The following is an 11,527-nucleotide window of genomic DNA, read 5'->3' on the forward strand; positions in this document are numbered from 1 at the left end:
GGAGGGGAGAGGATACAGTAGTGTTAAAAAGAGATAGTAATGTCATCAAAGTGAACAAATACAAATTGAAACACAAACACACACTCACGCACTCAACTCTCAGTCATTCACCGAATAAAAGGACATTAAGTTACTGGAGCTGTTACCTTAAATCTCTTGTCTTGAAGCACTTTCTTTATTGCGATTGGCTCGTTTGTTTCAAGTATTTTTGCTTGATAGACGACACCAAAAGAACCACTACCAATGACCTTAAGATCAGTATAAGTAATCTCCTGTTGTCGGTCCGGTAACGGGCCCAGCGTACCCATTACTGTCATGATCCTGTGACCAGTGTCCTTGTCTCCTGCAGCAACACAAAACAATAATACAATGTGAATGTACAGTAACCACAATGGATTATTAATTGAAAGAAAGTCACTGGATTGCTTTGATGCTGGTACATTTAACAAACATAAACAAAAATTCCTTAGAGAGAAGCCAAGAGGAGGCAAAGGAATGATACAATGAGTTAATATGGAGGAGAGTCTCTAGTAATGAGAGGACACTTTGGTAGTGTCTCTGTTATACAGAGGTGTCCTTTATGTGGAGGTTATTTTATACAGTAAGGAATGTAATTGGTACACTAGGTGCTGTCCGTTAAATGGAGGTGTACGCTATAAAGAGTGTCCATTAAGAGAGGCTATACAGCAGTAAGAATAAGCTTGAGTGTACATGCCAAAGAAAGGTACAGTATAAAAGGAGATTGTGTCCACATAAAGTACAGGAAGCAAACTACCAGCCAAACCCCAGCCCATCAATGACTTCATCATTACATGTACTAAGTACACGTGGGCTGCCTCACTCCTACTACTACTACTAGAGGGGCCATATGCTACGTGACATGGAACATATCATAGAGGACAATGGAACTACATGTACATGTAACACACAGTGACATTCCATCAGGAACAGGTTTCTTACATGTACATACATGAAGATATACTGCACTGGTACTTGTAGTGTAGCCTCTTTATTAAGGACACCACACTACCTGTCCTTAATACAGAGGTGTCCTCATTTCAGAGGTACTTTTGTATAGGCTTGTACCAATTGGGACATTACAAAATGTCCTCATTATAAAGGTGTCCTCATTATGAAGGTGTCCTCATTATGAAGGTGTTTTGTATAGTACATCTTCACATAGATGTACATGGAAATGTTGTAACAGAAAGGAGAAGGTGTATATACCTCATGATGACCAAAACAACTGAAACTATTTGGGACATTTTAAAGATCCTTTTACAACTAGTGGCTGGGCGTGGCAAGTTAACTCCCTCAAATTTTAACAGACAAAGCTTTAAAATACACATGTACACATTATAACGAACCAATTACAAAAACCATCAAAGAGTCTTAAGAGATGAAGAGGGTTTTACAAGACAAAGAATGTTTCAGGAACTTACGAGTTACTCTCATTCCACCAACTTGAGGAGGGCGTGTCTCTCTACCCATCGGGTCGGCAAAAGAGGTGGTTCTTATTCTGGGAGGTTCCTTTTTATTGAAAGTTGAACTCATTGTCTCCTTTAGTACATAACAGTGAACTATAGGGGGAGGACCATTAGTAGAGGGTTAGGGTGAGTAGTATTTTTTGAAAATACACAACGAATACTATCTAATTATGATATACACTGACTTGTGCCGGAAACAAATAGAAGCTAGGGCGTCTCCTAACGCTTTCCTCCTCTCTCTCTCGACCTTAGCTCTCTCTCTCTTCTTTTCTAGTAAGGGAAGATCTCTTCTCTCCAATGTCACTCTATGTCACCTTCAAACAGTCAGCCAGTATACGGACATGAACGGGAAATGGGTTGGAATTACTTTCATTCGCTTAATTAGAAACGGCACCTCCTTTACGGCAGGAGTATGAATATCATTATTATCTCAGCTGTTATGACAAGCACAAAAATGTGTGAAAATACATTAACACAAAATAAATAAAATAGCTGGACGCTTTGATTCGAGATGAATGAAGTTTCATTGCTCCAATTTGGCATCTTCCAACAGTTTGAGGTGCTCATAATGTTCAAGAGACTCCTTCAATGGCTTCAATACAGGATCCTCCAACTGAGGAAACACCTACAAACAAACATATAATACAATCCATGTACACTCTCTTCTTACCATCACCATAGTTTCAAACATTGGAATCAGTACGAATTTTATAAACCCAATCTGAGCTGAGGGTTTCGTTACTTTGTCTCTGTCCATAAAAGGAGTTACAGGCAGTCCGGTTGATTTTTCAATGTCACTTTGACGGAAATACTCCTCCAGTAGACAGTCGACCCAAGGCTCTGCTACTTTAGTCGGTCGAACTTCATTTGATATATCACAAGACTTGATTAGCATTTGTTTTATCTGAGGAGAGAGAGTGAATTGTTTACACAAGGGCTATGATTCTCACAATTTTCTTATGATTATTGTTATTATAGTCAAGTGTTGGTTGTATCCCTTTAAAGGATGTCATTATTTCAGAATGCTTGGACATATCAGTAGCCAGTATCAGCTCAATGATTCCCTATATAAGGAAGACAAGACGTCCTTTTCAAAAGAAAGCAGCCATCAGCCCTCACTTACTGATCGGAGTCTTTTAAAGTCTTCTTTGCTGACATTTGAGAATATGTTATACTCTGACTGTGATGAAATAAAGGACACATGGTCACGCGTGAAGACGTGTTCATTATCATCACTTACCCTCTCCAGGAGCTGGAAGGTTACAGCTGCGTGATGGTTCTCCAATGGAGAGATGTCATTATATCTGATGGCCAGTTCAGTATGAGCATTGATCTGATAACTGGAAATTAAAGAATAATTATTAATTGAACATTGCAGCTGGACCAGATATGTATACTTGATGTTACATGTTCTTATGGCCAAAGACCATGAGTTAAATCAACAGTCCCTGTACTACAGTACAGGACTTTGGCATTTGTAAAAAATCCAAATTTGATCAGAACTAGCTCAAACTTTCTACACAACATAAAAACATGTATAGCCTATGTATCAGAAAATGTAATAAAACTGAGAAATTCCCTTCCTTTCATTTTTAGCAAAATTAGACAAAAATCCCTGTACTATAGTACAGGGAGTTTTGTCCAATTTTGGAGCAACTTTTAAAAATCATAAAAAATCTAAATTTGATTAATTACAATAACTTTTCCATAGATGAATGCTACATAGCAAATTTCATTAGTAGCTATACATTCCTTACCTGTTGTTAAGCCCAGGGTGGTCAATATCATGGCATATGCATGAAGTTAGTAATATGACAAGGTCCAGGCTATCAAATACGTCTTGAAGCTTCAGTAAATGTATCATTCCATACATCTACATAACAATAATATCATCACTTTTAATTGTACATGTACTGAAAACATATTGGGGGAATAAATTAGCATTTTCTTTGATAGTAATTAATGAAGTTTTAAGTCATGCATCACTTTAATTTAGTATTGAAAAGAGACAAATATAGACTTTAGCTAATAACAGTTGTAGCTATTGCATGCTGCATGTATGGTTCATACCATTTGTGTTACACAGAAGCAGTGACGGAAATTATGAAATGGATTGTTCCTGTATTTGTGCTGAACTGCTAACTGTGGGAGAAAGAGGGGGAGAGAAGGGGGAGAGAGGGGGAGAGAGAGAGGAAGAAAGAGGGGAGAGAGAGAGGGGGAGAGAGAGGGAGAGAGAGAGGGGGGAGAGAGAGGGCAGAGAGGGGGCAGAGAGGGGAAGAGAGAGAGAGGAAATTAGAAGAGGAAAAATAAAGGAAAGAGATGGATGGGCAGGTTAATGGTATGCACAAATGAATTGGGTCATACCAGCCATTGCTGGAGCGTTTGTTCATCAGTATTGATAGCTCTGAGCAGGTCCAGCTCATGAAACATGTGCTCTATGAGGCAAAGCATCTCAGAAGGTTCCCAGTCCCAAATATTAGCGGAGGGTCTTTTGAGTGACTCCAGTGCTTGATCTGAAAGGTTGATCTGTCATAAAAATAATAATAATAATATAGTTTAATATGGTAGACCTTTACCTTAGGGTAGGTCACTGGAGCTAAACTGTCAGTATCTTTCCCTCCATACTTTAAAACAATAGAGGGGACTCCACTAAAGCAACACATGAAATAAAGCTTTCATTATTTAGATACATAGTGAACAACATTCCAGAGTGTAGGAAATGTAGTAAGAGTGCATTAGTGATGATAAGGGAATCAGAGTGTAGTAAATAGAGGGAATTGCTTCAAGGGATATGTATAATGGCACTTGAAGTACAGAAATAAACAATGTCATACTGTATGAATGAATGAAGGATTGGTTCAATGACTTACACGTGATGAGTTTGAAATTCACTCATTTCTTGATGATAATTTTCAAGGTCACCTCTTGAAGGAATAGTTTCTGCATATTTGAGAGCTACACCAACACAAATGAACAAGCATTCCTTAAATTCATGTATGCACTCATGAATATCAAAGACTGCACACACACACACACAGACCATGCAGTGTATTACCTTCCATTCTTTTCTCAAGTGATTCCAGTCTTGATGAAAAATCATGCAAGAAATCCTGTGACTTGAATGCCCTGCAAAGAAATATATAGTTTTAGTTTATATAGTAGGCCTGCCAGGCTGGTAATAAACTCTCTTTGGAGAGTGAAAATTGATACTATGCAGCCTCTTTACAGACAGTAATAAACACTAAAACATGGCATGCATACAGGAGTGGGGTATGAATAACATGAAGGACTCCCACACGCCATGAACATACCTTGATATCTCTTCACTGACTCTGCTCAGGACTTCATTCACTATTTCTCTGTCTGAAGTGCTACCTAAAGGAGGAGTGCATGCATTAAAAGGAGCCAGGATGAAAAGGTTACAGAACTTGTTAAAAAGTGTTTTATGTCAACGCGATAAGCAGGGTTAATGTGTGCAAACATAAAGTACCATTAGTAGCAGAAGATATCCTTTGAACTCTGTATGGTGTCCTAGAGTGGCACACGGAGAAAAAGACAAAAATAAGAATAGGTGTGTGCACATGCTGTGTATAGTACATTCCTAGTCCATAACAAGCAGCAGCTAATTTGTTAAAATTTCAAACTGGAGCTTGACACTTGAGCTTCTTGAGGGGTTCTCTCCATGCAGCCTGACCCCTAGCTACTGCATGAGTCCTTACCTGGGGGTGTTAGGAGCTATTGATAGAGACACTGGGACTAGAGACCCAGTGTGATCCTCAAGAGTAAAATCAGACCATCTATACAAGAATAAAGACAGTATTATAGTCTCTTTAGCATTTCCAAGAGTATACATAATATTTTTGTACCAATTGAGACATTGCAAAATGTCCTCATTATAATTATAGGTGTCCTTGTTACACACACACACACGCACCTGTTAAAACCAGCTCCAGTGGCAATCAATTCCTTCAATTCTTGACTGCTGCAGCCTCCACTGAAAGAAACCTACAGCATTAGATAATCATAATTCATCATAAGAAAAAAAAAGAAAGAAACGTACAGATAAGTTCTTTCCTGCAACTTCTAAATAAATCTTTTTGCTGATATGCTGAGAGGAGACTCCGTTTCCCATTCTGCTTGTTTCAATTGTTTACAAGAAAGAAACACTCGCCAACTTTTTCTCTCTCTTTTGCCAGCTACTGAGCTCCACCCACCTGACCTCAAAGCCACCCACGCATATTGCTGCATAAACAATATTAATTTAATTTACAATACCCAGAGGGCAGTGGTGAATACACTACATTAGCTGAGTTTCCATTGATTTTATTAATAATACCAGCAGCTGTCTCAAGGCCACTGCAATAGGCTCCATGAACGGTCCCTGCAAGCAAGAAGCTCGTGGCTTCTCCACTAAGATAAAGAGGTCCTTCTGGTTTCAAAAGCTCTTGTTTATCACTGGCGCTAAGAGACAGTGGGTAAGTAGTGTATGTTCCAAAGAAGAGTGGGTCATGCAACCAATCTTTATAGTCAATGTCTTCAATTTCCGGAACATTCCCAGCTCCAAACCACTCAGTCAATGCTCTCTCTGTCTTCCTTTATTTCTTCCTTCTCTTTTTGAAGAGCCTCAGCTGCAGCTTCTCCAACTATTGTCAGTAAAATTAAATTTCTTTGAATCTGTTGAATAACTTGATAGTCCCCATGATGATTGATAGTTCGATAAAGATAGTCATAATTACCTTTTGGTAATGAGGTCAAGTTCTCCTTGAAAAGGACAAATATTTTCAAGTATATTCCCATTCTTGAGTGGTTAATCGCATCCATTTTAGGTTTCGAAGTAATGACAAGCCGTTTGCTCCTTAACCAGTTTTGAAGGACTCCAATTGAGAATGTTATTATGCCATACTTACCACACCAAACATGATCAGCATCATTAGAATCAGCTCCTTCAGCACAAACACAATCATTATTAAACTTAATTCTCTTAACTGTAGAATTTAATAAAATTTTATTGTCATCCTTCAAACCATGTCCAATGCAGTCCAGAAGAGACACATACCCATCTCCATCAGTTGCCAGGTAATCATAACCAGCTTCTGGTTCTAATGCCATCAGCTCCAGTGATGACTGGCCAGTACGAATTGTGTGCCCAAAATCAAACTTGCTCCATTCTAAAGATTGCTTTAATTGCTTACGAGGAGGCTCATTAGGCCTCCATCTAAAGTTTCTCAATCCTTCTTCAACTGATACTGGTTCTGTTAGGGTTGGAGTCAATTTAGCTGAAGCTATTGCAGCATCTAATGCTTTAGAGTAACCTCTTGATAGTCGTGATACCACTGGGGTAGGAACTACAGTATAAGAACTGAGGACTGTATCTCTATCCATGTAGATACTCTTATCTGTCTTGACTACCCTTAGCTTATGCTTCCTTCCACACAACTGATGCTGAGTTACCTCATCCCTGGCTATGATCCACAGAGGATTATCAGTATTCCTTACACTGTGAGGGTCCTTGGGTCCATTGTGTATCCAGTTTGCTCCATATTCAATAACACGTCCCCCAAACTTCCCCTTCTTCATTCTCCCACCTATTCCACTGCTTCCTTCTATTATCTTGAAGTTGTCTATTCCATTAATACTGAGGAGTCTAGCTGCAGTCATGCCTGCTGTGCCAGCACCAAGGATAAGGACATCAAATTGAATATCTCTCTCACAGTTTGGCTGATGGTCTGAGGATGATTGGACCTCATCACTGGTGAAGAGAAAAGCAAATAAAAAGCATCTTTTCCAAGAGAAAAACATCATGATAGCTCTGTTGGAAGAGACACTTAAAAGCAAAGTCAGCAGGCAGGAGTGGTCTACACTGTATAGATATGTTATCATAATTTATTTAAAATAATGAACACACACAATGATTAGGATACAATCAATACTAATCTTCACATTAATGAGCATTGTTCATTGCTAGGTGATTGGAGCACGTCAGGTCCCAGTAATGGAGGCTGGATTGGACCACCTCCTAAATCATCAGGAGGCTGTCCACAATCTTGCAACTACAAGAAATAAAGTCATACATCACAATTTGTAAAGGTTTGATTTTCACAAATTAAATTAGTAAAAGTTTCCTGACTAAACTGCTCTACCTGCTGCATTAGTTGAAGAATATTTTCTTGTTTTCGTGATTCTTCCTCTTCTCCTGATGTCTCCTTTTCAAATTCACCACAAATTGTCTTCATTATCTCATACTGCTTCGAGTATCTTTCCTTATCCTCTGGGGACAACTTCTCCCCATGAGTACGGAGCCAATCAGGATACTGCAAAAAATATGATTTTCAAACATAAAAAACATGTTGATGTCCTAATGCTGTGTAGAAAGTTTGAGTCAATTCCGAGCTCAAATTTTCAAGTTACGGCCATTGTTAAAAATGGGCCAATTTTTAAAAATTTCCCTGTACTATAATAGCCCATGGTTTTTTCAAAAAAATGGCTCCGAAATCACCCCAAATTTTTATTACATTTTCTGATACATATTGATGTACTTATGCTGTCTAGAAAGTTTGAGCCAATTCCGAGCTCAAATTTTCGAGTTACGGCCATTTTAAAAAACAAACCAATTTCTAAAAATTTCTCCGTACTATAGCCCATGGTTTTTTCCAAAAAATGGCTCCGAAATCACCCCAAATTTTTATTACATTTTCTGATACATATTGATGTACTTATGCTGTCTAGAAAGTTTGAGCTGATTCCGAGCTCAAATTTTCAAGTTACGGCCATTTTAAAAAACGAACCAATTTCAGAAAATTTCCCTGTACTATAGCCCATGTTTTTTTCCAAAAATGGCTCCGAAATCACCCCAAATTTTTATTACATTTTCTGATACATATTGATGTCTTTATGCTATGTAGAAAGTTTGAGCAGATTCTGAACTCAAATTTCCAAGTTATGGCCATTTTAAAAATGAACCAATTTTTGAAAATTTCCATGTACTATAGCACATGGTTTTTTCAAAAAATGGCTCCGAAATCACCCCAAATTTTTATTACATTTTCTGATACATATTGATGTCCTTATGCTATGTAGAAAGTTTAAGTCAATTCCGAGCTCAAATTTTCAAGTTATGACACAATTTGAGCTCATCAAATCTCATTAGTACACTACTGCCCACTCACTTGATTACAAAAGTCCAGCAGCGAAGGGTAAAGAACTTCTTTTGAGAGAAGAGTGTTCATCATTCCTTGCATGGCGGCCATGATACCATCCTCTGTCCCATCCCCATCAGGGAAATCCCCCAGCTGTAAGTCACTCATCATACTAGCCAGTTTAGGAGGGATGTCCCCCTCGGAACTGGCCCCGCCGCTTTGTATCCTCCTCACTGTCTCCTCTAGTATCACTTCTAGTGATCCTTTGGTTCGAGGGGGCGGAGCCGGTTGAGGGGGAGGGGCTGGCATGCCTTCTTGTTTTAGACTTTCAGCAAATGATTCAAATTGCTTGAATAGTTCAGGGTTTTCAGAGGAAAGTAGCTCAATAGCTTCGTTCAATTCACCTTCAACCTATTAATAATAATAATAATAATAATAATAATAATAATAATAATGGATATATTTTTCAACAAATGGCTATGAAAACACCAAAACTAAAACTACCAGTTACAATACAATACAGTGTATAATACAACAGTTAGACTCCCCCCATGTCTTACTTGTGCTGCTATTTCTTCTCCAAAAACTTTCTCCAGTTCCTTGAGGGTTGGGTCTTCAGTCTCGTCTACTCTTGACAAGTCACGCCCTAACTTTGGCTTGACTCCTCCCTCTCCTCCTGACGCACCAGCACCCGCTGAAACATGCTTACCAAACTCGTTTAATGAGTCTAAAGGAAAAAGGATAAATTGCTCTTTATTTAGAATAAGTTACCATCCAATAATTTGTCAAGATCTGTGTCTATTTCATTAGTTCCTTCTTTAGCAGGTTCTCCTTCATTCTTAAATTTCTCTTCCTCCATTTCAGGGCCAAAGAAATCAGTAGATCTCCAGTTATTCTAGTACCAGATCAAGTGAGAATGTGTACACGTGACCAGCCCCACCTACAACTAACACCCACGCGTATAATTAAAAAGGAGTGGCTCGTGTTATTTACAAGCCACGCCCTTTTCTTTTTGCAAACTGCAAATTGCTGAAAGTATACACTACAGACTGAGAAAGATGAGCGGAAGTCTATAGCTTTATTATATAACGTGTTCTCTCCCTGTCTCTTCCAGTCTGTTAGCAGTTCCAATATGGCACTAGAGGCCAGTTACTACAGCATCAGACCAGAGGCGAAGAACAACTGGCGAGAACTTAATTTATCAAAACAAGGACTCCACTCCCTGCCTGAGGGGCTGGGAGAGAGGGTAGAGAAAGAGAAGGTAACAGACCTGGACTTGTCTAGGAACTCTCTCTCTTCTACGAGTCTCCCCCAACTCTCATTGTCACTGAATTTGAGAAAAATTGATTTCAGTCGAAACGAGTTCACTGAGTTACCCCTTGAGGTGTGTAGCATAGCCTCACTCCGGGTCCTTCTCCTTAAATGTAACAAGATCAAGTCTTTACCACAAGAGATGGGCTCTTTGCTTCAGTTGGAGGAGCTTAATTTGAGTGGGAATGAATTCAAACAGTTTCCGTCTCCTCTCCTCTCTCTCTCTCGGCTAACCTTTCTTCACCTTGGGGCCAATAGGCTCCAGGAGGTACCTGCTGGAATAAACAAACTCACAGAGTGAGTCCCATACCATATAAGGGAATAAGTATTGGTGGGTTTTTGATTCATAGCAATTGGCGGCTCATATTAATTGACAGCTGCAACATGTAAATTTGGAGACTTTTTGATGAGTATTAGTGCCTTATAGAAGGTTTCTGGTTGCCATGGAATGCGAGCGATGGATAATTTATGTACCAAATTCACATCAAATTGAAATTGAAAGCGCTACCTGCATCAATAAATTCACCAAACTTTAGCCTCTTAAAAGTTGTAGCCTCAACTCATGCTTAGTGTATGTTAAAGGTAAGCCAAAATGGAGACACAATAAATTAAAAATGATTTAAATTAATGTAATTAATTTGGCATGACATGTGTAGTTGATGACTTTAAATAACAATCAGAAACCATACAAGGTCCAATCTTGTCAGTAATTAAAATATTGATTAATAAACAGTTTGAACGGACCTTGTATGACGTTGTTGTTTATCTTTTGATGAAAGTAATTATTTCCCCTGACAGTCATCCTTATACATTGTATACAGCTGTTTGTAATAAACACATTTATTTACATTACATCATTTTGAATTTCCCCTCTCTCTCAGGCTCTCTTACCTTTATCTTGGTGGTAACAGACTCCAGCACGTCCCTCCAGAGTTGGGTCAGTTACATAAACTGGAGGCGCTGGTCCTCTCTGGTAATCAGCTCCAGTATCTACCCTCACAATTCAAAGGACTCATGTCACTGAAGTCCCTTCATCTTCATGACAACCAGCTCCAGACCCTACCACAGAGCATCGTTAGATTGAAGAACCTTCAAGAGCTCAGTCTCCGTAACAATCCCCTGGTCCTGAGGTTCATACGAGAGTATTCCGGAGCGATACCTTCACTTCTGGAGCTATCGGGTCGAGCAGTGAAGCATCACGCTATACCCTACACTCCAGAGATAATACCAGAGACACTTTGTGACTTCCTCAGTCGAGCTCGCAAGTGTGACAATCCTTCCTGCTCTGGAGTCTACTTTACTTTGCGCAGTCGCCGAGTAACGTTTGTTGATTTCTGTGGGCGGTACCGGGTCCCTCTCATGCAGTACCTGTGCTCTGAGCAGTGCCAAGGAAGTGACGATGTTTTTAATTATAGTTCAAGCTCAGAGGATGAGGAGGATTTCGTATCAGCTGAAAGAATCAAACGAGTTTTACTAGGTTAAGAAACTTGTGTATGCATGAACATCAGTTCAGTAACGTATCTTGTAATGTTAAACACACATACAATCTTTACAGTGTCATATATTGTCATTATTATTATTATTATTATTATT

At 39.0% G+C, this 11,527-nt stretch overlaps 5 protein-coding genes across 5 annotated transcripts in view; 1 reads left to right on the top strand and 4 right to left on the bottom strand.

Annotated features, from left to right (window-relative positions):
* The window catches only part of Gsk3 (glycogen synthase kinase 3), a gene marked incomplete in the record, with an annotated part of 3,349 nt that extends 1,795 nt beyond the window's left edge, over positions 1–1,554 (bottom strand). Inside the window, 2 exon segments of the mRNA NM_001279283.1 lie at positions 147–343; positions 1,443–1,554. Of these exon segments, the coding sequence (NP_001266212.1) occupies positions 147–343; positions 1,443–1,554 (309 nt within the window).
* Positions 1,555–1,909: 355 nt separating this feature from the next.
* LOC100635061 (high affinity cGMP-specific 3',5'-cyclic phosphodiesterase 9A-like) lies at positions 1,910–5,703 on the bottom strand. The gene is made up of 16 exons (XM_003386280.3): positions 5,548–5,703; positions 5,422–5,492; positions 5,207–5,284; positions 4,978–5,018; positions 4,799–4,862; positions 4,543–4,613; positions 4,358–4,442; positions 4,064–4,136; positions 3,852–4,013; positions 3,558–3,629; positions 3,245–3,360; positions 2,728–2,827; positions 2,611–2,667; positions 2,438–2,551; positions 2,158–2,391; positions 1,910–2,112 (listed from the first exon to the last, which is right to left on the bottom strand). The coding sequence occupies exons 1-16, from the start codon at positions 5,617–5,619 to the stop codon at positions 2,011–2,013; spliced, it is 1,512 nt and encodes a 503-aa protein (XP_003386328.1). The 5' UTR covers positions 5,620–5,703; the 3' UTR covers positions 1,910–2,010.
* Positions 5,675–7,381, bottom strand: LOC105312612 (polyamine oxidase-like). Its single transcript, XM_011405390.2, has one exon. It carries the CDS (start codon positions 7,365–7,367, stop codon positions 6,057–6,059), a length of 1,311 nt encoding a protein of 436 aa, XP_011403692.2. The 5' UTR covers positions 7,368–7,381; the 3' UTR covers positions 5,675–6,056.
* On the bottom strand, positions 7,353–9,568 carry LOC100631907 (peroxisomal biogenesis factor 19-like). The gene is made up of 5 exons (XM_003386255.3): positions 9,395–9,568; positions 9,184–9,350; positions 8,654–9,034; positions 7,628–7,798; positions 7,353–7,537 (listed from the first exon to the last, which is right to left on the bottom strand). Exons 1-5 carry the CDS (start codon positions 9,480–9,482, stop codon positions 7,424–7,426), a joined length of 921 nt encoding a protein of 306 aa, XP_003386303.1. The 5' UTR covers positions 9,483–9,568; the 3' UTR covers positions 7,353–7,423.
* Positions 9,569–9,661: 93 nt separating this feature from the next.
* On the top strand, positions 9,662–11,523 carry LOC100635185 (leucine-rich repeat-containing protein 58-like). The gene is made up of 2 exons (XM_003386281.3): positions 9,662–10,231; positions 10,816–11,523. The coding sequence occupies exons 1-2, from the start codon at positions 9,756–9,758 to the stop codon at positions 11,414–11,416; spliced, it is 1,077 nt and encodes a 358-aa protein (XP_003386329.1). The 5' UTR covers positions 9,662–9,755; the 3' UTR covers positions 11,417–11,523.
* Positions 11,524–11,527: the final 4 nt, after the last annotated feature.

This window comes from Amphimedon queenslandica, unplaced genomic scaffold (assembly GCF_000090795.2).
Source record: "Amphimedon queenslandica unplaced genomic scaffold, v1.1 AMPQUscaffold_13427, whole genome shotgun sequence".
NCBI classification, from domain to species: domain Eukaryota; kingdom Metazoa; phylum Porifera; class Demospongiae; order Haplosclerida; family Niphatidae; genus Amphimedon; species Amphimedon queenslandica.